The sequence below is a fragment of the Mastigoproctus giganteus genome, chromosome 13, assembly GCF_048544385.1.
Source record: "Mastigoproctus giganteus isolate SK-2022 chromosome 13, ASM4854438v1, whole genome shotgun sequence".
Lineage (NCBI taxonomy): Eukaryota > Metazoa > Arthropoda > Arachnida > Uropygi > Thelyphonidae > Mastigoproctus > Mastigoproctus giganteus.
In genome coordinates this window covers 104314048-104341044 of record NC_143587.1, presented here as the reverse complement: position 1 = coordinate 104341044, position 26997 = coordinate 104314048, and the positions used below count along the sequence as shown (strand labels likewise).

The 26997-nt window shown below is 39.2% G+C and overlaps 1 protein-coding gene across 1 annotated transcript in view; it reads left to right on the top strand.

Moving 5' to 3' along the window:
• The window catches only part of LOC150076325 (carnitine O-palmitoyltransferase 1, muscle isoform-like), a 429351-nt gene that overhangs the window by 331581 nt on the left and 70773 nt on the right, over positions 1 to 26997 (top strand). The window contains exon 16 of the mRNA XM_090387587.1: positions 11159 to 11224. Coding sequence (XP_090243713.1) covers positions 11159 to 11224 — 66 coding nt within the window. The remainder of the gene's footprint in view (positions 1 to 11158; positions 11225 to 26997) is intronic.

Genomic DNA, 26997 nt, shown 5'->3' with positions numbered 1-26997 from the left:
ACACAAATTGCAACTAACATAATTTGCACGGAGTAACAAATTTATGAAGCTTTTAAAAAAATAGATTGAAAAGAAGATTCTGAAAATTTATTTGTTTTTTATACAATTAAAGATTTCGGTAATGGGGAAACACGTTTCACCATAATAACGTAAAAAACCACACAATTCCAGCTATGAGTATTTTCTCAAATGCAATAACATCGAATTTACTATCCATTTATAATTGCTTGCAGTAACAGAAAAGTCCAATAAACCGAAAAGTGCAAATTGTTTTTATTGTTTTATGGTCGTGACCTCCAGAAATGTGCTTTAGAAAAATATCCAAAGCTGTTCAAAATTGGTTCTTATGACAGAACATATGATAACCATGAAAGTGTAGTGCATTTAATGATTTGAATTGGTAACTAATACAATTTACACTATACAAATGACCTTTCAGAGAGTTATATAGTGAAAATTTCAACTTTCGAGGTCGTGGAATGAATTACCAAAAAACAATTTGTTATTGGGTTCACATTACAATATTTATGCGATACGATGGCAACAGGTCGTGGGTTCGATTCCCGCCTCGGGCTTGGATCAAAGTACTGCAAAAACCTTGGGAGGTGCATTATGGCCACAGAAGCCTATGCACCAACTACCGAAAAAAAAAAAAAAAAAAAAAGCAGATTAAACTGTATCGTATAGCTATACACGTTGTCTCAAATGTGTTATTTATGAATGTTTAACATTCATTTTTTGCAGTTAATGTTCATATTTTCGATTTTGTTGATACTTGATAAAAAAAACCAAAAAAAAAAAAAAAAAAACCCGTAAATCCAGGAACTCGTAAAGCGGAAACTGCCTGTATTGGTTTTTAATTCACTCACTCACTCACTCACTCACTCACTCACTCACACACACACACACACACACACACACACACACACACACACACACACACACACACACACACACACACACACACACACACAAAGTGGGGCGCCTCCGTAGCCAGGTGAGAAGGAGCAGTAATGCGTATCACATGCTTCTTGATTAGACCGGGGTTCGAGCCTGTCACCACCAAATACGGAAGATGCGGAAAGGTCAGGGAATGACCACCGCATATCCCGGAGCAATATGGCCTTAGTTGCTAATGCTCCTAAAAACCAAAACAACAACACATGAAGTAGATGACCTTTGAGGATCATTTTGGTATTGTAAGTGTAACAACTGTCTTTTTAATTATATACATCCACTCCCCGATTAATGTAAGGGTTGCGTTCCACGAAATTCTACGTAAGTCCAATTTTCCATGTCGGAATTTCCCCCATGCTTGTGCAGCGCTTGCAACTGTACTCGCTGAATTGATTGAATCAAAAAATAAATGTTCAACAAACACGTGAATAGAATTATTTACTGTATTTATTCAATTTTTTATCTCATGCACAGGAAAAATTACAAAAGCGTGCAATTTAAAAATTTTCAAAATTATAAATTTCAAAAAAAAAGAGGAGACAGGCATGACGTCAGTTAAGTTTTACCTCTCGAGCATCGTTGCCAGAATCAACATCTTCAGCTGATAAGTACGCTGCTGCAGATGTTGAGAACTATGGAGACTTAGAAGGGGTCGGCCGCTCAACCTTACGAAAGAACATATTAATGGATGACTTGACGGTGGCTTTTTTCTTTTTATCGCAGATTTCTTTGTAACTAGCAAGCATATCATTCACCCCTCTGTTAATTTTTAAGAATCGTTCACTGTCAGAATCTATCTATTCAAACCCTGCTATTTTTGATGCAATTTCATGTAATGCTATTGCCATCTCTCTCTCTGGTGATGAAGCGTATTGGCTCCTCATTTGGTTCATCATGAGCTTCGTCAGCATTTTCTTCTGTCACTATTGCTGCCTGCAAGTCACTAAGTTCTTCGTTAGATAATTCCTTCTCTTCTTCCTCTGTTAACTCCTCCACGTCTTTGGCAACAACCTCCAACTGAAGTAGCTCTGCAAACTTTACAATCTTATCTGTAACCTCTTTATATGATTCATCTTTTTCAAATCTTTCGAAGCCTTTTATGGGCCCTGGGCATATTTTCTTCCCTGTGCCATTTAAACAACTTTTAGTAATTTCTGCTCAGGCCTTACTGATGTTTAAGATTTCCAAAAGTCTCTTAACGTAAAATTTTTCTCATAGTCTACTGCAGACAATACCTGAGCAAATGTGAATAAATAGTATGCTTTTAAATTTGAAATAACACCCTGATCCATAGGTTGGATGAGTGAAGTTGTGTTTGAGGGTAGAAATATGACTCTCACATTCAAATTAAAATCATCTAGATGCGTGGGACGTCCAGTAGGAGTATTTAATAGAAGCAGAATCTTGGAAGGAACGCCATTGTCTTTACACTATTTTTCAACCTCGGGAATGAAGCAGCATTTAAACCAATCCTCAAAGAGAGATATTGTTATCCGTGCTCTCTGGTTGGATCGGAATTGCACGGGTAGGGTGGCTTTATTGATGCCCTTAAATGCACAAGGATTTCCAGAACGGTACACAAGCAGTGGTTTTGATCTGTAATCTCCTACTGCATTAGCCCCAAGCAAAAGCGTTGCCCTATCTTTTGATGCCTTGAAACCTGGCATTGTATTTTCCTCTTTGGCAATGTATGTTTGATCTAGCATTTTTTTCCAATACAGAGCAGTCTCATCTACGGTAAAAATTTGCTGCTTTGAACAGCCGCCTTCATCAATAATTTTTTCGAACACATCACAAAATTTCTCTGCAACTGCAGAATCGGCACTTGTGACTTCACTGCATACTCTAACGTTGTGGAAACCAGCGTGATGCTTGAACCTATTAAACTACCTGTTGCGCGCCACGAATTTGGGTTGGTTTCACTGTACTTATCCTTAATATCTTAATAAATACTTGTTTCATTTGCTTGAATGGTCCTTAGACTCAGGGACACTTGCTTCTGAATCTGATTTTTCATCCATATTATTAGCATTAGCATTAGTAGAGGCATTTGATGCAAGAAAGCAAGCTTATGCGGCATCAGCCAAAAAAAAAAAAAAAAAAAACCACTTCCACTTCACCCCTCTGTTCGTTCAAAATACCTGTCCAGCTGAGCCTTAAACTTATTTAGGCTATCAACCTCCACCACAAGGGATGGAAGTCTGTTCCACCAACCAACCACCCGCTGGCTAAAGGCAAATTTCCGCACGTCTATCCTACATCTGTCTTTCCTCAATTTGAATTTATGCCCTCTCAGGTGATTTTTCTGAGCTAGAGGAAGAATCCCATCAGCATTGAACATGCTTAAACCATTCAAGGATTTATACACCTCTATCAGATCACCTCGCTGGTGCCTAGTCTCTAGACACTGTAATTTGCAAAACTTAAGCCTTTCTTCGTAAGAGCACCCCTTTGTTCCATTCACTAATCTTGTTGCCCTTCTCTGTACTCGTTCCAGCAGCTCTACATCCTTTTTGAAATGAGGCCTCCAGACCTGTATACAGTACTCTAGGTGTGGCCTGACCATCGCCTTATACAATGGAATAATCACCTCCTTATCCCTGCTGGAAAAATTCCTGTATATCATTGACAATACTCCATGAGCTACTCTTGCAGCCCGTCTGCACTGCTCAGAGAACTTCATATCTGCCTGCACAACCACCCCCAAGTCCCTTTCATTCTCTACCACTGTCAGTGTAGTACCACAGAGTTGATACATTGCTCTGGGGTTGCTGTTTCCCATGTGTAGTACTTTACATTTGTCAATGTTAAACTTCATTTGCCACCTCTCAGCCCATCTGCTCAACCTTTCCAGATCCTGTTGCAGCAGCAGCATAGTGTCAGTAGTGTCCTTGACAACCCTGCTAACCTTTGTAACGTCTGCAAACTTGGACATTAAGCTTGATATACCATCATCAATATCATTTATAAATACAGAAAACAATAATGGACCCAACACTGAGCCCTGAGGGACTCCACTAATAACATTAGTCCACGATGAGCAGTGTCCATTGATTACCACTCTCTGTCTTCTCCCCATCAACCACCCCTTTATCCATAGCAGAAATTTGCCTCCAATGTGCCGACCGGGCTAGCCGGGTGGGCAAAGTGCCTACCTGGCAACCCAAAGGTCGTGGGTTCGAATCCCGCCTCGGGCTTGGATCAAAATACTGCAGAAACCTTGGGAGGTGCATTATGGCCACAGAAGCCGATGCACCAATAACTACCAAAAAAAAAAAAAAAAAGCCTCCAATGTCACACTGCTCCAATTTGTGTAGCAGTCTTCCATGTGCAACAGTATCAAAAGCTTTCTAAGATCCAAGTATATAATATCAAAGTTATTCCCTGCATCCAGTTCTTTTGTGACTGCATCATAGTATCCAATCAAGTTGGTCAGGCAAGACTTCCCCTTAACAAAACCATGCTCTGTCTGAGCTATAACTGAAGTCTTGTCTAAATGATCCTGCAGTGCTTCTTTAACCAGTGCCTCCATTAATTTTCCTGGAACAGAAGTTAAGCTCACAGGTCTATAATTACTTGTGTCAGCCTTTGATCCTCCTCTGTGAATTGGGGTCACATTTGCACATTTCCAGTCTATGGGTACCTCCCCTGAGTCCAAGGAAGCTCTCATAATTATGGCTAAGGGTTTGCTTACTTCCTTTGCTGCCTCCTGTAATGTAACTGGATAGATCCCATCCACCCCGGGTGCCTTTCTTGTGTTTATCTTCAACAGTTTCTCCTCCACTTTACTCCCAGTTATTTCAAGATTCTGTAGCTTACTGCTAGAGTTGAATACACCTCTGGCATTCCCCTTGCTGAATAACTCCTCATGTGTGAATGTCGATGCAAAATATTCATTTAGTTTGTTAGCTACCTGAGCAGGATCATCAACAGTTGACCCATCAATATCAAGTGGCCAAATCTGATTCATCCCCTTCCTTCTAGAGTTTACATAAGTAAAGAACTCTTTGCTGTTTTTCTTTGCATCCCTTGCCAAGGATTTCTCGTAATCTGCCTTCGCCTGCCTAACCTCCTTTGTAACTTGGTTGCATATCAACTTATATCTATCATAGGCTTCTGTGTCATGTGTTAATTTGTAAGTATCCCATGCATTTTTTTTCTCTGCCATATGCCTCATTAGTTCATCTGACATCCATTTTGGCCTAAACCTTGAACAATATTTCTTAGTTGGTATGTAAAGCCTAGTAGCTTCCAAGATAAGTTCTTTGAATGCTTCCCATTTTGAATTTGCTGTTGGTAACATCATCAGTTGGTCCCACTGTATAGAATTTAAATACTGTCTCAGTCCATCGTAGTCGCCTTTACGGAAGCAATAACCCTTCCCTTTACCCCTAATGGTAGTTACCTCTTTGAGTAAATCCCACTTCAGCACACTGTGATCACTGCCACTTAGTGGTTCATTTATCTGCAGATTCTTAATGCATGAAGAATCACTGCTGATAATCAAATCAAGAGTATTACTCCCTCTAGTTGCCTCCCGAACATGCTGATGTAGAAAACAATCATCCAATAAATCCACAAAAGCCCTGCTAGTGTGTGAGTAACCAGCCCCCAAATTCCAGTCAGTATCTGGGAAATTAAAATCTCCCATTATAAGACTCTCTGATTTACTGGCCCACTCTATTTCCCTGTACAGTTCCTTATTATACTCATCAGAGTCATTAGGCCTATAGCACACTCCTACTCTCAATTTTGATCTCCCAATGCTTATGTCACACCAAACTGACTCAACACTGCACTGTCCAGCAATGTCGACTGGCTTCACTTCCTTGGTTTTTATGTGTTTCTTAACTAATAGCATAACCCCTCCCCCCTTCCTATCCTGTCTATCCTTTCTGTAGACGTTGTACTCCCCAAATTGCAGTTCTGCATCCCTTATATCTGTGTGACACCACGTCTCTGATATCCCAACAATATCTGCCTTTGATATTTTGAGCAATACCTCAAATTCATCAAATTTATTTACTAAACTCCTAGCATTGGTGTACTCGCAAGTATACCTGCACCTGTTTCTATTCTTAGCTACCCTAACACAACCCATGTGTTTACTTGTACCGCAATGGCTCCCAGCAGTCTCTGAAATACCATGCATCTTGTTTTTCAGGCTTCTGCTCATTCTAATAGAAGCAGTGCAAGAATCTCTTTCACCTCTGCCAGTGGCTACTGTCAATCTATTGGTCTTTGTCTCCCCCCAAGCTAGCAGTTTTCCGACCCACCTAACACTGCCTCGATAGCATTAGCAAATATTCTTGCACCCTTTCTATTTAAGTGTATCCCATCCCTGTAGAAGCAATCTCTCCTGTTAACAAGTACAGTCCAGGCTGAAAAAAATTCTACCCCTTGAGCCTTGCACAATCTTTCCAGGGCCGAATTGATCGACAAGGCTCTCATCATATACTCCCTCCTATCGTGTCTGAGCAGAATTGCAGACACTTTCAAATTCAACCCTAATTCTCGGCTTTTGTTCAACAGTGACCTGTACTTGTTAAGTAATTCTGCCAGTCTCCTACTCTTAATATTATTAGTGCCAACGTGTACAACTATATCACCTTTTGTGCCCTTAAAAGATGATATTCGCTCTACAACGTCATCAACCTTTGCCCCGGGCAGACATACCCTGGTCCTGTTCCACCTATCTTTTTTACAAAGCATGTTCCCCGTTTCCCTGACAATAGAGTCACCAACAACTACTAGTTCCTTCGGGACCAGCGCATTCTGCCTTGGGGGTTGCCTCTGTGTCACGAGATGCCCAAGTGCAAGCTCTGGCGTTGATGTGGGCAGCTGAGAGCTTGATGGGCCCCTCAATTTAGTTTCTTCGAGGGCATCCACCCTGTCCTTCAAGCTCTCATGTAGGCCCACAAGAATGCCGAGTTGTTGCCTGATATCGATACACTCCTTGCATCGCGCACACACAAAGACATCCCCCTTGGCAGTATCATGTCCCGTACCCGATTGCTCTGCAAACATCAAGCAAAGAGTGCATTTTATAAGGCTGTGAGTCAGAGGACAGTTGAGGGGGGCAGTTGTCCTCTGTGAGTCAGAGGACAACTGCCCCCCTCAACTGTCCTCTGACTCACAGCACTTCCATTAGCTTGAGCCTTTTGCTTTGCTGCTCTGGTCTGAGTCATGATTCTATTAATTTATTAATTAATTATAATTAATTATGTTATGTTATTAATTATGTTAAATATAATTAATTATATTACGTTTGTAATCTAAGTCGTTATATGTATTTATTTAAACATAGGAAAGCATAGAAAAATTCTTTTATTTGTCAATAACTCCCCTGCTCGTTTGAAAACAGTGAATACTTAAACAGTGTCCATGTGGAGTTCTTCCCTGGGGATTACATGTCAGTTGTGCAACCGAAGGATCAGGGAGTGATCAAAGTTTTAGAGATGCATTTTTGCAAGTACCTTGTACATACATTCTTTACCCTTATAAAACTGAATGGAAAAACTGAAAAGTTCAAAATTTATTTGTTAGATTCAATGCATTATTTAGCAGCATCATGGGATACAGTGAGCCCTACTGTTATAATTAATTCCTTTAAAAAAGCTGGGTTCTATAATGATATAGAAGAAAATGTTGAAAGTGATGAAGAACAGGAAGGGATTCCTTTTGACAAATGGGATTTCCTACAGAGTAATTTGGGATTTTCAGTAAATTTTTATGATTATGATGATCTAGACAATGATGTTATTGCATGTGAATTGCAAAGTATTGAAAATATTTGCAATGAAGATCAAAACATGACTGATAGCAAGTCTGAACAAAAAGACGAGCCTGCTGTACCAATGTTCCAAGATACAATGATTGGATTCTCTTCACTGGAGCAATTCATTCATAGTGTGCTCGATGTTCCTGAGTTAGTGTTGAAATGTGTAAGGGAAATTGATTTATTCTGTATGAAGCTCTCCCCAAAATATTTGAAGCAAGTCTTCTCTGGATAGCTACTTGAAAAAATTATAAACATTTAGTTTTGTGTTTTTTTTTTTTTTTTTACTACTTGTATTTATTATAATTGATTTTTATTAATCTCATTACATCCTTTTTGTAATTTTGAAATCTTATTAAATCTTAACTAAGAAATATTGTTTTGCATTAAATGACAATTTTTATTCTTGATAGGTTTCCTACAATTCACATGTATGTATCTTTTCATTTTTATTTGTGTAATTAATATTTCATACCCTTAGGTCATTTTCCCCTCTAAGAAGTTTTCCCTCGTAAGAAATTCTAAACCTCCACTCCCTCGGAAAACTTAATAGGGTTCTAATAGGGTTCTACCCACTCACTTCGTCAGTGAGTGGGTAGGTACCCAAGTGATGCAATGGTGGCAAAAACAGTTATGAAGTATAACAGTTGCAAAAACAGGTGGCAAAAACAGTTACGAAGGGCCAAATAGCCTGAAACAGTGCTGTCTGGGTGGTGGTACCTATCTGAGAATAAGTAACACTAGTCTTCTCCTTAGGTGAAGCGTTACTTATTCGAAGTAGTGCAATATCATGGCAACTCGTTGTGAAGGCATTCACAATATGAGATATAACCTAAAACGATGCCACCTTAAAATTTTCTGTTTATTCAGAAATGGCTGTGTATTATGATGCTAAGCACTTTATATACATAGTCTAAATTTGTTCGCAGCTTGAGGCTCTAGCCCTAAATGCGCCTTAGTCTAAATACATCATACACCATCAGGCATCTCTCATATTGTGGAGTTATACTTCATAACTGTTTTTGCCACCATTGCATCACTTGGGTACCTACCCACTCACTGACGAAGGGCCAAATAGCCCTGAAACAGTGCTGTCTGGGTGGTGGTACCTATCTGAGAATAAGTAACACTAGTCTTCTCCTTAGGTGAAGCGTTACTTATTCGAAGTAGTGCAATATCATGGCAACTCGTTGTGAAGGCATTCACAATATGAGATATAACCTAAAACGATGCCACCTTAAAATTTTCTGTTTATTCAGAAATGGCTGTGTATTATGATGCTAAGCACTTTATATACATAGTGTATATTAGTAAGTTAATTAATTAAGTTCATTTAATTGTTTAATTCTTTTATTATGATTTTTTTTTTTTTTATTGTTGAATTGTGTGTTTGCATTTTATTTCGATTCTTCAATTAGATTAAATCAACCTATAAATTAAGGTTTTGTGAGTTTAGTTAGTTCATTATTTCTTTCTGTATCCAAGGTCACACAGGAATACCCATTGGCTATGATAGCAATCCAATGACTGAAATGCAGTCCTTTTCAGAGTTCACAAGTGTTGGTGTACCTCTGAAGATACAGCACTTGTGAGCAAATGTATCCCAACTGACAAAAGGGAATCAAAGGGTGACATGAGTAATTACAGACCTGTTAATTTAACTTCTGTTCTAGGGAAAATAATGAAGTCACTGGTAAAAGAAATAATGTAGGATCATTTAGACAAGGCTGTTATGCTTCACACACACACACACAGCATGGTTTTGTTAAGGGGAAATCTTGTCTGACCGATTTTATTGAATACTGTGAAGTGATCACAAAGGAACTGGATGTAAAAAATAATTTTGATATCATGTACTTGGATTTTAGGAATGCTTTCGATACTGTTGCACATAAAAGACTGCTAAAAAATTGGAGCAGTGTGGCATTAAGGGTAAGTTGCTGCTAATGTATAAAGGGATGGTTAAGTGGGAAAAGATAGAGAGTAATCAATGGATATTACTCTTTGTAGACTGTTATTAGTGGAGTCTCCAGGGCTTGGTGTTGGGCCAATTGTTGTTTTCTATAGTTTGTAAATGATACATAGAGGATTGGCAGGGTGGTTAATGATAGTATGATACTGCAACAGGATCTAAAAAAATTAGGCAGATGGGCTGAGAAATGGAAATTGAAGTTTAAAATTAACAAATGTACTCCACATGTTTAGCAATAATCCCAGAGTAATGTACCAACTGTATGGTACTATACTCAGGGTAGTAGAAAATGTAAAAAAAAAAAAAAAAAAAAAAAGACCTGGGGTAATGTTGTAGTCAGATATGAAGTTCTCTGAGCAATGCAGACAGGCTTCCAGGACAGCTCATGGGGTTTTATAATGATATACAGGAAATTTGTTAGGAGGGCGATTTTGTGCTAGATTAATCATGATAAAAATGTTTCACCAGAAACATTGTATCATTTTCTCCCTTAGCAAAGTACACTAATAATGTACATCAAAAACAGGTTTTTGATGTACATTATTATACTTTTGTATGATTTTATTATGTTTCATCTGGCAGTCTAATTTTAAGTGACCCTTCTTAGTTTAACTATATTTGAGTCAAATGTAAATAAACCCAAGTTTGGGTTAATACCAAAACAGAAGTGTCATTATTCCTGGGCATCTCACACACACACACACACACACACACACACACACTGGCTAACTTTCAATACAAGCACATCTAGCTATGGTTGCTGCAGTTATTCTTTACTACTATCGCATTTCAATAGCACAAATTAAGAAATAAGTATAATGAATAAAATAAATGAAATTGTTCATTTGTAATTGCATAGTGTTTGTCTTATTTCAGTGATTTCATTTTTTTCAGACTCCACCTAAAAATAAAAATTGTCTTGATTATAAAAGTACCCAATTTAAACTTTAAATTATCCAAATTTAAAGGTAGAAATGTCGTTTTTCGTTTATCCTTCATTCCAAACATTTCAGGAAAATTTAGATATGCTGAACACTAAAATTCAACATTTGGATAGTGTGATAAACTGTTCAATGGTTTCATAATTCAAAGTATCCTGTACTTGGCATTAGGAGTTTAAAGATTTACTTTGCTTTTTAAAAATAACAGTAAATAGTTTAATGTATTGTGGAGGAACATTGTATGAAATTTAAGATTTAATGTGAGGAAATACACTGAATCTATGTGATATTCAAATTTTAGTTTATTATTTTAAAAAATTGAAGCCATTAATCCATAAGTCTTCTACTTTATAAAACAGTAAACTAAACTTTGAATATCATGTGGACTCAGTGTATTGCTTCACATGATACATTAGTAAATATTTCATTTTAAAAAAATTATCTTGATTATATTTTATATGAAATTTAATTACAATCTGAAAAAAAAAAATAATGTATTATGTTTCATAGGTGTGATGCTCCAATTATGACACATTTATGGGAATATATTGGAATTATGGAAACACTTCATTTAAAGTAAGCCTTCTATTGCAGCATCTCAATCTGTGCAAATTTTATATATATTCATTGCTTTGAAGTATTTAATTTGAGTTAGTATGGTAAGCCCTCTCCACCTTAAACTATCTTGCAAGTGATCAATCATCACCAGTATGGATACCATCAGTGTCCATCCACTGGTGATTATTGGCTTCTGTTACTCATCTTGAGACAAATTCATTGTAAAAGTTATGTGATAGTCAAACGGTTACTCTTGACGTACTCTCTTCATACTTGAGATGTAGCAAAAACCATACACTTACCACTCTACAAAAGTATGCCTGTAATGTTGACCTGCACATACCAGAGCAGAATGGGTGTCCACAACTTGTCTTGATCACCAAAAGTATTGGTACATACTTATGTAATGCATATAAATGTTGCTAAAACATAAAACCCTCAATTGCCATCAAAATATTGACACTACAGAAACCAATGACACTGTTAGATTTGGCCCACAAAATACATATTAAGAAACAGTTAAATACAAACATAACACATTTTTTTATGCAGTGTAATTACATTTCATTGAAGAATTTAACTGAAATTGCCACTGTACTGGAAGGCATCTCTAAAAAAAACACTGGCCTGCAGTTATGATAAATTTTAGCCAATATCTGTGAGTAGTTTTGGATGCAGGACCACATATTGAATATATTTTTACTTGAATGATGAACTACTGTATGTCATGTGTCGTGTTATTCAGTCAGTGACACTCAGCTTTCCACCTTATCTTTAGAGCCTATTCCTCCTCTTGCATCTGTCTGTATGGCAGGATCATACAAGCAGGATGCACTCATTCCACAGGTAGTAGTTCTTTTTGGTGACTCTATTGTTAGGGAAGTGGGGAATATTTTATGCAGAAATGAATAGGTAACTTTGTACTTTCGGGCATGGTAGGGGAATTCTAGTGTCTTAAATTGTGGTAAATAGGTATCTCGAAAGTTAGAATCATGTAGGTTGGCATTAATAGATAATTTTATTATCCATTAATGAAACAACACCTGTACCAGTTCTCCAGCATAATACATATTATTGCTGGAGAACTGGTACATTCTCAATTAAATTGAGTTTGAATGGAAATCATGCCACAGACCACAGTAGCAAAGCTAAGTGCCCAAAGTAGTGGGAGAGAACTTAGGGTGCTGTTGTCCTCCGAACCATGGCCTCACAAAATGTACTCCCTGTTTGATATTTGTGGATCTGCCGTGAACGGGACATGATACAGCCGAGGGGGATGTCTTTGTGTGCATTGATGGGCATTTCTGAGAACTTGAAGAACAGCGTGGCAGCCCTGGAAGGAATTAAGTTGGGGGACCCATCAAGCTCTCAGCTGCCCACCTCAATGCCAGAGCTTGCACTGGCACATCAGACAACACAACAGCTACCCCCAAGGCAGAATACGCTGGTCCCACAGGAGATAGCTATTGTCGGATACTATAATGCCAGGGAAATATACACTGAGTGATCACTGAATTATGACCACCTACCTAATACTTCTTAGGTCCTCCTTTTGTCCTCAGTACAGCAGCTATCCAACGTGGGAGGTATGGCCAACCAAGCTGTGTGTAATGCGGTTAGCAATGCAGGTATAGAGGTGATTGGTGTATCTAGATGCCTGATATGCCTTTCCATAGAGTCCCACAGTGGGATTGATATCGGGGGAGTTCACAGGCCAATTGATATGCTGGAAGCCAGAACTGTGTTCCTACAACAATTGCCCAATGGCTCGGCACATTGTTGTCTTGGAAGACACAATCACCACTTGGGAAAAAGTATAACATAGTGGGGTGTACACAGTCAGCAAGCAGTTGATGATAGCGGAGACCACTGATACGTTGTTCCACATGCACCAGAGGTCCAAGTTCCTACCAGTGAAACATGCCCCACACCATACAACCGCCTCCACCAGCCTGCACTTTTGATACTATGCATGATGGATAAAGAGCCTCATGTTGTTGACGCTAAATCCGTACACACTACTATCCACGGTGGGGAGTAAATAACATGATTCCTCCAACCAGCATGGCGCCTCCATAGCCAGGTGGGAAGGAGCAGCAGTGCGTAGCACAGGCTTCTTGATTAGACCGGGGTTCGAGCCCCTCACCACCAAATACGGAGGATGCGGAAAGGTCAGGGAATGACCACCGCATATCCCGGAGCAATATGGCCTTAGTTGCTAATGCTCCTAAAAACCAAATAACAAATAACAACAAACCAACCAGCATGCCTTCTTCTAATCTTCTAACGTCCAACTTGCATGCTCTTTGCACCAAGTGAGTCTTTTATGCCGATGAACCTTGGTTAGGAGAGGATGCTGTAGGAGTCGTCTGCTGGTATAGCCCATACGTGCGAGCATGCAACACATGGTCATACCAGATATTGTTCTGGGTTGGCCCATGTTGTATTGGGTAGTCAACTCTTCAACGGTGCTGTGCCTGTTCACCTGTACGAGTCGTCAGACTCGGTGCTCACCTCTAACATCAACCTTTTGCTGACCTTTGCAGTTTTGCCGTTGGGTCGTTGTTTGACCATTTTGATGGCAGTCCTGGTACACTATGCTGGCTCTCGAACACCCCACCAGTTCAGCCGTTTGGGAAATCGAGGCACCAGCTCATTGAGTACCCACAATCTGTCCTTTATCAAAGTCCGATAAATCCTTCCTTTTACCCATCACACTTGGAATTTTACTACCTATCGAACCACTGACATCTTATCTATGCTACATAGGTGGACTAACTGCACACTCTTGTACTTCAAGTGATCAACGGGTCGCTTTCAGTTTTCATAGGGAGTGGTCAAATTCAGTAATCACTCAGTGTATTATGCAAAAAGGATAGGCGGGATAGGACCATGGTATGTTGCTAGAACATACCATGGTCCTATCCCGCGTACAAAATGTGATATTATTATTATTAAATAATAATAATTCAATAATATCATTATTAAAGTTGAAGATGTAGAGCAGATATCATCTTTTAAGGGTACGTTGTTGTTATTTGGTTTTTAGGAGCATTAGCAACTAAGGCCATATTGCTCCGGGATATGCAGTGGTCATTCCCTGACCTTTCCGCATCCTCCGTATTTGGTGGTGACGGGCTTGAACCCCGGTCTAATCAAGAAGCGTGTGCTACGCACTGCTGCTCCTTCCCACCTGGCTACGGAGGCGCCTTAAGGGTACGAAAGGTGATATTATTATTATTAGCCATATGGTGCGAGGAAGCCTAAGGCTTATACTGCACCAGCCAAAAAAAATTCCCGAGTTACCCTGAGAGAGAGAGAGAGAGAGAGAGAAGTAGAAAGGAATCGCCAAGAAAGAGAAGGATGATGATATCCAGCTCAGGACACTGGGGTATGTTGTGCACATTGGCACTAATTAAGAGTAGAAAACCTGAGGGCCGACTTTACAAGTACACAGCTATGATTAGAAAAAGTTCCAAGTTAGGGTTAAATTTGAAAGTGTTTGCAATTCTGCCCAGATACGAAAGGAGAGAGTATATAATGAGTCCTTGTCAATCAGTTCAGCCCTGGTTAGATTGTGCAAGGCTCGTTGGGTAGAATTTTTCTTGGCATGGTCTGTGCTTGTTAATAGGAGGGGCTGCTTCTACAGGGACGGGATACAGTTAAATAGAAAGGGTGCAAGAATATTTGCTGATGCTGTCGAGGGAGTGTTAGGTGGGTGGGAAAACTGCTGACTTGGGGGGGGGATTGACACAAAATAATAGATTTACAATAGCCACAGGCAGAGATAAAAGTGATTCTTGAACTGCTTCTATTGGAACGAGCAGCACCCTTGAAAGCAAGGCACTTGGGATTTCAAGGACTGCTGGGAGCCATGAAACAAGTAAATACATGGGCTGTTAGGGTAACGAAGAGTAAGAAGAGGTGCATGTATACTTGCGTGTACACGAATGCTAGGAATATAGTAAATAAATTTGATGAATTTGAAGTGAAGTGCTGGTCACATTATCAAATGCAGACTTTGGGATATCAGACACATGGTGTCACTCAGATAAAAGGGATGCAGAATTTGAATGTGCGGAGTTCACTGTACAGACTAGATAGGAGGAGGAGGAGGAGGGGGGGTACGCTCTTAGTTCAGAAGCATATAAAATCTAAGACTGCATCTAGTTGACGAGGGTGGCCAGTGCAAAGTTGAATCATTTTAGTGTGACATAAGCACTGGGAAAGCAAATATGAGAGTAGGAGTGTGTTATAGGCCTAATGTCTCTGATGAGTAGAGCAAACAGCTGTACGAAGAAATAGAGCGGGCCAGTAAATCAGAATGTTTTATAATGGGAGGTTTTAACTTTCCAGATATTGACTGGAACTTGTGGATTGGTAACTCGCACACTAGCAAGACTTTTGTGGATTTATTGGATGACTTTTTGTTTTCTACAGCAGCCTGTTCGAGAGGCAACAAGAGGGAGTAATACTCTTGATCTGATTACACTGAATAACAAACTTTGGGTCATATCTTGTTATGGGCACGAAAGTAAGTTTACTTTATAGGTTTTGGGATACTAAACACGGAAATATTGCTTAAAATGGCAGATTGGCTCTTGGTTTGAAAAAAGTTTTTTTATATTTATACAAGGTATTTTTTTTATTTATATGGCAGCGAGATGTAGCTACGAACATACTGGTATCAAACATGGGACCTTTTCACCTTTTGCTTGTATTTGGCTTCGGGAGCATCTCTTTTCACCATCCAACAATAACCATCTAACATAGCTGCTCTCCGTTTGCTTTTGTATCTTTGTTTCCATCACTGCAATGTCTTGATGGAAGCGCTCACCATATTCGTTGCTGACAGCACTACAGTTTGGCAGGAAGAAATCCAGGTGCAAGTGCAAGAAATGCATCTTCAATGACATGTTGCACCCCAGTTTTTCATAAGAAGTAATGAGGTCTTCTACAAGCCGCCTGTACTGGCCAGCTTTAACACTCCTAGAAAACCTGTCAAAATATTTCGAAAGGCTTTCCATGCTGATTTCTTCCTGTCACTAAGGATTCATTTGAACTGTTCATCTTTGAAAAGTTTCCTTATTTGTGGACCAATGAAAACCTTTGCCTTAATCTTCTCTGTACTAAGTCTTGGGAATTTCTCTTGCAAGTATGTGAATGCATGACCATTCCCTTCCAAAGCCTTCACAAAATTTTTCATGAGTCCCAGTTTGATGTGGAAGCAAAACTTTATTTGGATTTACTAGAGGTACATTCTTCGTTTCATTTCAGGTATTATTGATTTTTGTTGAGGCCAACTCCTCTTCTCATAGTGCATATCCTTGTCATGACCATCCCACTCGCAGAGAAAGCAACAATACTGAATGTAACCCTTTTGTAGTCCTAATAAAATTGCAATCACTTTTAAATCACCACATATCTGCCATTCACAATTCTTCAGATAGTGAACACACATAAAAGAATGTTCTCAGTGTTTGCGTTTGTTTCTTTCTTTTTTCTTTTTTTCTTTTCTTTTTTTTTTTGGGCGGCATTTGCAAGAGGTATTGAAGGCAGCATATTTCCAATGTGTAATAACACAGCCTTAAGGCTAACCTTAGAAGTGCCTATAAATAGTTGCCATTCTTCAGGAATGTGCCTCATGTTTGTTGCTGCCACTAGACCATCAACATCCTTACAAACAGTTAGTTCACCTTCTGTTTGATAGAATTTATCATAGTCTTTATTTCGAATATGAAATGTTGTCACTTTCACAGAATGATCCTCGAGGCCATAAGCTCTGCATTATTCTTTGGCAGTTCGAGATCCCTGATGAGGTCATTCAGCTCACTTTCTATGATCTTATATGGTTCAGAAGGATAAAGGTTTGGACAAAATGGTGGATCCCTTGATGTAGACAGCTGTACTTCTTTGTGTATATCAAGTTGATGTTCATCAGTGTCTTCATCAGAGTGTACAGAAAAACAGTTGGGTGGTTCAGGAATAGGTAGTACTTCACTGTGAGATATGGGACAAATTGCAGATAGTATATTTGGGTATGTCACTGTCCACTTTTTCTTCATTGTCATCCCATTTCTAATAGGAGATACCATACAGAAGTAAAGTCTGTGATGTGATTGGCTCCCTCCATATCACAGACACTGCGAAAGGCATAAAACATCCCTTTTGATTCACCCATGCATTGAGTTTTGATGAACAGGTAGTGCAGCATATGGGTGGAGCCCAGTTCTTTTCCTGGTTGCCTCCTTTACACCCAAAGTAAAGGAGTCGAGGGATGCTTTCTTGAAGCTAATGTGACTTCTCCACACACATAACAGAAGTCATCTGGACTACTCACACAATTACTGGGCATATTAATCTTACACAACACAAATACTGCACAAAAAGTAGGAATCTCGCAAAGAACAACAGTTAACTGAGAACAAATCACCCATACCTAGCCATATTTGAGGATTACTGCAACAGAGTTAAAGATGCATTTGAGGCAACAACAACTTATCATGTGATGCAGAGGGAGGCTACAGTTGCCAATCATGTGATAAGAGCATGGTGTCGAAACTGCAGTATTGCCATGCATTTTGCCAAGAGCCGCAGTTGATAATGTAGAGTAACTCGCTAATATGAAACGCCAACTGTAATTTGAAAACAAGAGCCAATCGGCAAAGTTTAATGTGATTTTCATTTTCGAAACATTTTACATGTTGACCAGTGTTACCCTTAGTGATTGTTCATGCATTAAAAATCTGCAGATAAAGAAATCACTACATGGCAGTAATCACAGTATATTGATGTGGGATTTACTTAAAGATGTAACTACCATCAAGGGGTAATTGTTTTTGCTTTCATAAAGGTGACTACAGTGGTGTCAGACAGTTTTTAATTCTGTGCAGTGGAACCAACTGATGATGTCACCAACACCAAATTCTAAATGAGAAGCATTCAAGGAAATAACCATGGAAGCTACTAGGCTTTTCATACCAACCAAGAAATACTTTTAAGGCATAGGCCTAAGTGGAAGTCAGATGAACTAATGAGATATGTGGTAGAGAAGAAAAATGCACCAGGTGCATATAAATTATCAAGCAACGCAGAAGCCTATTGTAGATATAAGCTAGTCTGTAATCAAGTCATAGGAGAGGTTAGGCAAACAAAGGCAGGTTGGCATTAGCAAAGGCACATGATGCAAGAAAGCAAGCTTATATAGCATCAGCCAAAAAAAAAAACCCCTTATTTCACCCATCCACTCCCTCCAAATGTTTGTCAAGTTCTGCCTTGAATCTATTTAAGCTATCAACTTCTACAACAGATGGAAGATTGTTCAAGCAGTCAACCACCCGCTGGCTAAAGGCAAACTTCCGCTCAGCTATCCTACAACCGTCTTTCCTCAATTTGAATTTATGCCCTCTCAGGCGATTATATATCATGCTCAATGCTAGTGGAAGAATTCCACTAGCATTGAACATGCTCAAACCATTCAAGGCTTTATACACCTCAATCAGATCACCTCGCAGGTGCCTAGTCTCCAGACACTAATTTGTAAAACTTAAGCCTTTCTTCGTAAGAGCAACCCTTTGTTCCATTCACTAATCTTGTTGCACTTCTCTATACTCATTCCAACAGCTCTACATCCTTCTTAAAATGAGGCCTCCAGACCTGTATACAGTACTCAAGGTGTGGTTTGACCATTGCCTTATAGAAGGAGATAATCACCTCCTTATATCTGATAGAAAAATTCCTCTATATCATTGACAAGACACCATGAGCAACTCTTGCAGACCGTCTGCACTGCTCAGAAAACATATCTACCTGCACAGTTATCCCCAACTTCTTTTCATTCTCTACCACTGTCAGTGTGGTACCAAAGAGTTGATATGTTACTCTGGGATTACTACTTCCCATATGTAGTACTTTACGTTTGTCGATATTAAACTTCATTTGCCATCTCTCAGCCCATCTGCTCAACTTTTCTAGATCCTGTTGCAGCACTATACTGTCATAAGTGTCATTAACAACCCTGCCAACCTTCGTATCGTCTGCAAACTTGGACATTAAGCCTGATATACCATCATCAATATCATTTATAAATACAGAAAACAACAATGGACCCAACACTGAACCCTGAGGGACTCCGCTAATAACATTAGTCCACAAAGAGCACTGTCCATTGATTACCACTCTCTGTCTTCTCCCGCTCAACCATCCCTTTATCCATAGCAGCAATTTTCCTCCAATGCCACACTGCTCCAATTTGTGCAGCAGTCTTCCATGTGCAACAGTATCAAAGGCTTTTCTAAAATCCAAATATGTAATATCAAAAGTATTCTTTGCATCCAGTTCCTTTGTGACTACATCATAATATCCAATCAAATTAGTCAGGCAAGACTTTCCCTTAACAAAACCATGCTGTGTCTGAGCTATAACTGAAGTCTTGTCTAAATGATCCTGCAATGCTTCTTTAACCAGTGCCTCCATTAATTTCCCTGGAACAGAAGTTAAACTAACATGTCTGTAATTACCTGTCTCCCTGTGATTCTCCTTTGTGGATTGGGGTTACATTTGCACATCTCCAGTCCATGGGTACCTCCCTTGAGTCCAGAGAAGCTCTCATTATTATGGCTAAGGGTTTGCTTACTTCCTTTGCCACATCCTTTAATATAACTGTATAGATTCCATCCATCTCAGGTGCCTTTCTTGTGTTTATCTTCAACAATTTCTTCTCCGTTTGTTTACTCTCAGTTATTACAAGATTATCTAGCTTACTGCCAGAGTTGAATACACCTCTGGCATTCCCCTCCTCGAATAACTCCTCATGTGTGAATGTCGATGCAAAATATTCATTTAGTTTGTTAGCTACCTGAGGTTGCAATAAATCTTTGGCAAAGGATGCAAAGAAAAACAGCAAAGACTTCTTTACTTATGTGAACTCTAGAAGGAAGAGGATGAATCAGATTGGTCCACTCAATATTGATGGTTTGACTGTTGATAATCCTGCTCAGGTTGCTAACAGGCTGAATAGGTATTTTGCATCATCATTCACATATGAAGAATTCTGTAGGGACGTGGAAGCCAAAAGTTATCAAATTCTAAAATGAACCTAAATGAATTTGCAATAACTGAGGGGAAATAGAAGAAAATTTGTTTAAGTTAAACATAAGTAAGGCACCTGGGGAGGATGGTATCTATCCAATTATATTAAAGTAGGCTGCAAGAGAAGTAAACAAACCTTTAGCCACAATTATGACAGCAATGTTGGATTCAGGGGATGTCCCCACAGACGGGAGATGTGCAAATGTATCCCAACTGACAAAGGGGGATCAAAGGGTGACATGAGTAATTACAGACCTGTTAATTTAACTTCTGTTCTAGGGAAAATAATGGAGTCACTAGTAAAAGAAATAATGCAGGATCATCTAGACAAGACTGTTATGCTTCACACGCAGCATGGGTTTGTTAACGGGAAATCTTGTCTGACCAATTTGATTGAATACTGTGAAGTGATCCCAAAGGAACTTGATATAAAAAATAATTTTGATATCGTGTACTTGGATTTTACAAATGCTTTCGATACTGTTGCACATAAAAGATTTTGTAATGATATACAGGAAATTTGCTAGGAGGGATAAGGAGGTGATCATCCCATTGTTATAAGGCAATGGTGAGGCCACATCCTGAATATTGCATACAGGTCTAGAGGCCTCGTTTTAGGAAGCTGCTATTATTATTATTATTAGCCATGTGGTGCAAGGAAGCCTGAGGCTTATGCTGCACGAGCGGAAAAAAATTCCCAAGTTACCCAGAGAGAGAGAGAAGTAGAAAGGAATCACTAAGAAAGAGAAGAATGCTGATGTCCAGCTCAGGATCCTGGGTGTGCCAAGCCCATACTCAACAGATGTGAGTCCCCGGGGGTAAATATAGTAGTTTTACAGAGGAGGAGAACAAAAGGGTGCTCTTACCAAGAAAAGTTTCAATTCTGGTGCAGCATGTGGAGACTAGGCACTTGTGAGATGATTTGATTCAGGTGTTTAAGGCTTTGAATGCATTGAGCAAACCCAATGATGACGGGATTCTTCCCCTTACTCAGACCACACACACAGGGGGCCACAAATTCAAATTGGGAATGATGTTTGTAGAATAGATGTGTAGAAGTTTTTCTTTAGCCAGTGGGTGGTTGATTGCTGAAACAAACTTCCATATGTTATTTTGAAAGTTGATAGCTTAAATTCAACTAAGAATTAGCTAAACTATTGGAGGGAATGAATAGCTGAAATGGGAGATGTTGGGGAATTTTTTTGGCTGATTCTGTATAAGTTTGCTCTTTTGCATCCTATGCCACTGCTAATTAATGCTAATTTCAAAGTATCTGCAATTCTGCCCAGACACAATAGGAGGGAGTGATGAGATCTTTATCAATTCAGCCCTGGAGAGATTGCACGAGATTTGTGGGGTAGAATTTTTCTGAGCATGTTCTGTGCTTTTTAACAGGAGAGACTGCTTCTACGGGGATGGGATACACATTCGCTCAGTTACCACATAGTTTACACTGATATTATCAGTGTAAACTATGTGGTATAGTGTAGTAGTAGTAATAATAGCGTCGTGCTGCAAGAAAGCAAGTGTATGAGCTTATGTAGCATCAGCCCAAAAAAAAATGTAACAATTGCACTCATCCATTCCCTCTAAAAGTTTGTCCAGTTTCTCCTTGAATTTATTTAACCTATCAACTTCCACAACAAGTGATGGAAGTTTGTTCCAGCAATTAACCACCTGTTGGCTAAAGGCAAATTTCCACATGTCTGTTCTACAACTGTCTTTCCTTAATTTGAATTTATGCCCCCTCAGGTTCATAATCTGAGCAAGGGGAAGAATCCCATCAGAATTCAGAGTACTCAACCCATTCAAGGCCTTATTGACCTCAATCAGATCACCTCGCAGTGCCTAGTCTCCAGAACTTAAGCCTTTCTTGGTAAGAGGATCCCTTCGTTCTCCTCAGCAATCTTGTTGCCGCTCAAGCAACACTACTTCCTTCCTACAATGAGGCTTCCAGACCCGTATGCAGTAGTCAAGGCGTGGCCTGACCATTGCCTTATACAAAGGGATAATCACCTCCTTATCCCTGCTAGAAAAATTCCTGTATATCATTGACAATACCCCGTGACTTGCTCTGGCTGCCAGTCTGCATTGCTCAAAAAACTTTATATCTAACTGCACAATCACTCCCAGGTCTTTTTCATTTTTTACCACCCTAAGTGTAGTACCACACAGTTGTTACGTTCCTCTGGGGTTACTTCTCCCCATATGCAGTACTTTGCATTTGTCAATATTAAACTTCAGTTGCCACTTCTCAGCCCATCTGCCCAAATTTTCTAGATCCTGTTGCAGTAACACACTGCTATTACTGTCATTAACAACCAGTGGCAGATTATGGATAGTTGGGGACCCTAGGTAAATTATATTTAGGGGGGCCCCCGAAAAAATAATAATAATGAAAAAAAGAATAAAAAATAAATAAAAGTTAGGTGGCAAATAAATGAAATTTTGTACTTTTGAATTTTTTGCTTAAATTTTTGCTTAAAAATTAATCAAGATTTTCGCTTAAATTAATCAAAAAGGGTGGCTTAGAGGGGAACAGGTATCCTGTATGTTATCAGACACTCAGCCTAAAACACTGATGGATCCAATATCTCTCTATTACAGAAGATTTAGGAGAAGTCAGGTTGGCCTGCCTCCCTAAAATCCACTCATGCACACCTTCTCGATGGTAAGCCCTGTTACGTCACTTAGATGGCAACGAACATGTAGAGTGGTTCTCTTCAAGACGCCTGGTCACCTGAAGAGGAAAAGACCAAACTCTCCAGCATATGAGAGCACAACAATACAAATGGCCCTCAGTCCCCAGCAGCTTTCACTCACCCTCTTACGGCAGCGAGAGGATCAGAGTGGAAGCAGAGGGTGCTAAGAATCTCTGGGTACGACCAGGCTGCCATGCACGGAAACTGAACTTGGCCTGTTATAACATACGATCACTCATCGGTGAAAACAGGATATTAGAGCTGGAAAAGTAATTAGAAAATGTGAATTGGAATATCATCGGTTTGGCTGAAACAAGAAGAAGAAATGAATCACTTATAAGTTTATCAAGTGGAAATCTGCTGTACACCAATGGAAACAGTGAAAGGAGTGAAGGTAGAGTTGGGTTTCTGGTCCATAAAGATTTTAAAAACAACATTTTGGAATTCAAAAGTACATCACCAAGGGTGTCAAGACTAATACTCAAGATTTCTAAGAGGTACAAGCTAAAGGTTATAATGATTTATGCACCAACATCGAGCCATGATGATGAAGAGGTTGAAGAAATGTACACTGAAATTGAGAGCCTTCTAGATGAGCAGAAAACCCACTACACTATTATTATGGGAGACTTCAATGCTAAGGTTGGAAAAGACAAAACAGCCCAGAAAGGAGAACTATAGGAAATTTTGGAATTGGTGAAAGAAATGAAAGAGGTGAAAGACGTGGAATTTGCAGAATCTCAAGGACTGTCAGTAATGAACACTTTTTTTCAAGAAAAGGGTGAACAGAAAGTGGACATGGAAGAGTCCAAATGGATTAACAACTAATGAAATCGACTTCATCCTCACTAACAGAAGATATATTGTGAATGATGTTACCGTCTTGAATAAGGTAAATGTTGGAAGTGACCACAGAATGGTAAGATGTACACTTGATATAAATGTAGGAAAGGAAAAAACTGACTCGAGTAAATAATACAAAGGTCTTTGAGATAACAGAGGAGGAGAAAAAGCAGTATGTACTGGAACTTAAGAACAAGTTTGAGCTTCTGCAGACTGCTCAGGACCAAGATATCGACGAGGAATATTACAACTTTCTGAAAGTGATAAAGCCCAAGAAACCTATAGGGAAACAGAAATCCAAAGAAGAAAAAATTAGTCAAGAAACACTTGTCATGATGAACCGAAGACGACAAATGAAGAGCAAGAGAAACACTGACAGGGAGAAAATTGAGTATACTGAGTTATGCAAAGCCATTAGAAAGAGACTCAGAGAGGACATAAGAAGATTTAACACAAGAAAAGTAAAACAAGCATTAAGAGAAAACAAAGGATTTAAATCAGCAGCCATGAGCAGTAATACAGAAAGACAAATGATACTGAAACTGAAGAATAGCGATGGTATACTTATAAACAGCAGAGAAGGCATAATTCAAATAGCAGAAGACTACTATAGAGAATTATACAAGGAGCGAGGGAATCATACCAGCAGTGGGGAAGATGGATTGCAAAGTAGCAACACATACTACATACCCGATATTCTTCCTGATGAGTTAGAACATGCATCGAAGAAAATGAAGAATCGGAAAGCCCCAGGAGAAGATGAAGTTACTGTAGAGTTGTTAAAATTGGGAAGAAGAGACATAACACAAAAACTGGCAAGGCTCTTCACAAAGTGCATTAGAAAAGGTGTGATGCCTAAGCAGTGGAATAATGCAATCATAGTTTTGCTGTATAAGAAAGGAGATAAATCAGGAATTGGAAATTATAGACCAATTAGCTTGTTATCTCACATCTACAAGTTGTTCACAAGGGTCATTACTAACAGATTAGAAAGAATACTTGATGAGAATCAACCGAAAGAGCAAGCTGGCTTTAGGATAGGATTGTCAACTATGGATCACCTTCATGTAATATCACAGCTAATGGAGAAAGCAAATGAATATAAAACACCATTATGTCTGGCATTTGTGGATTATGAAAAGGCATTTGACTCATTACAGCGTAAGGCAATGTTTCGGGCACTGGAAAGACAAGGCATAGATACCCCATATATTATGATTTTGAAGAAAATATATGAGAGTGCTACCTCCTTTATTAGACTAGACAAAGACAGTAGGAGTAGGAAATTTAAAATCGAGAAAGGAGTTCGACAAGGAGACACAATATCTCCGAAGCTGTTTACTGCTGCCCTTGAGGAAGCTTTCAGAAGATTAGACTGGTCGCAGAAAGGAGTCAATGTGAATGGAGAGTACCTAAACCATTTACGATTTGCAGATGACATTGTGGTCATAAGCCACGATCCCAAAGTTAGAGGGAAATCTTAATCAGTTATGCATGGTTAGTAAGGATTTTGGACTAAAGATAAATATGGCTAAAACAAAAGTAATGATGAACAAGTATGCTACAGAAAGGGAAATAATGATTGAAGGAGCAGTAATTGAAAAGGTGGAGTCATATACTTATCTGGGACAAGTTATTAGCTGTAATAATGATAAATGGCTGGAAGTCAAGAGAAGAATAAATTTTGGATGGACATCATTCAGGAAATATAGTCACATACTGAAGAGCAATATTCCAGTTTGTCTGAAACGTAAAATAATGAATCAATGTATACTCCCCACCATGACTTATGGAAGTGAAACTTGGGCACTCACCAAAAGAATGGAAGAGAAGCTGAGAACTACACAACGAAGAATGGAACGAATTATATTGGGAATCAGACTGTTAGATAAGAAGAGAAACACATGGATTAGGCAGCAAACTCAAGTAAAGGACATTCTTATCAAAACTAAAGAACTAAAATGGTCTTGGGCAGGACACATAGCTCGAAGACATGATGACAGATGGACTAAGAAAATAACAGTATGGTACCCAAGAGGAGCTAGAAGAAAACCTGGAAGACAAAGGTGGAGATGGATAGATGAAATTCATGAGTTTTTGGGTAGTAAATGGATGGCCAGTGCTCAAAACAGAACGAACTGGAAAGTTGCTGGAGAGGCCTTCATCCTGCAGTGGATTGAAAATGGCTGATGATGATGCTGCATAAGCTTGCTTTCTTGCATTAAATGCCTCTACTAGTGCCCTTCCCTTCTTAAGAAATTAAATTGATAAATATGCAAAATGACAGTGGGCCCAACACCGAATTCTGTGGGACTCCACTAATTACATTAATTCACAAAGATCAGAGTCCATTGATTACCATTCTCTGTCTTCTGCCACCGAGCCACTCTTTTATCCATTGAAGCAACTTACCCTTAATACCATACTGCTCCAATTTGTACGGTAATCTTCCACGTGGAACAGTGTCAAATGCTTTCCGGAAATCCAAGTATATGATATCAAAATTATTTTTTGCATCTAGTTCCTTTGTAACCACATCATAGTATCCAATCAAATTTGTCAAGCATGACTTTCCCTTAACAAACCCATGTCTCAGTTTCTGCAGTCTTGTCAAGATGATCCTGCAATGCATCTTTAACCAGTGACTTCATTATTGTACCCAAAACAGAAGTTAAACTAACTGATCTGTAATTACTCATGTCACCCTTAGATGTGCAAATGTATCCCCAATTCACGCAGGGTGAATTGGGGATACATTTGCACATCTCCAGTCCATGTGAACTTCCCTTGAGTCCAAGGATGGTCTCATAATTATGGCTAAGGGTTTGCTTATTTCCTTTGCTGCCTCCTTTAATATGTGCCCTACAATGTCATTACGGAGCAATATGGCCTTAGTTGCTAATGCTCCTTAAAACCAAACAACAAACAAACAAATAACAACAATGTCATTAACCTTTGCCCCTGGCAAACATACCCTTGTCCTGTTCCATCAATCCTTTTTTGCACAATATGTTTCCTGTTTCCCTGACAATAGAGTCACCTAACAGCTAGTTCTTTTTGGGACCAGCGCATTCTGCCTTGGGGATTGCCGCTGTGTTGCGTGATGTTCAAGCTCTGGCATTGATGTGGGCAGCTGAGAGCTTGATGGGCCCCTCA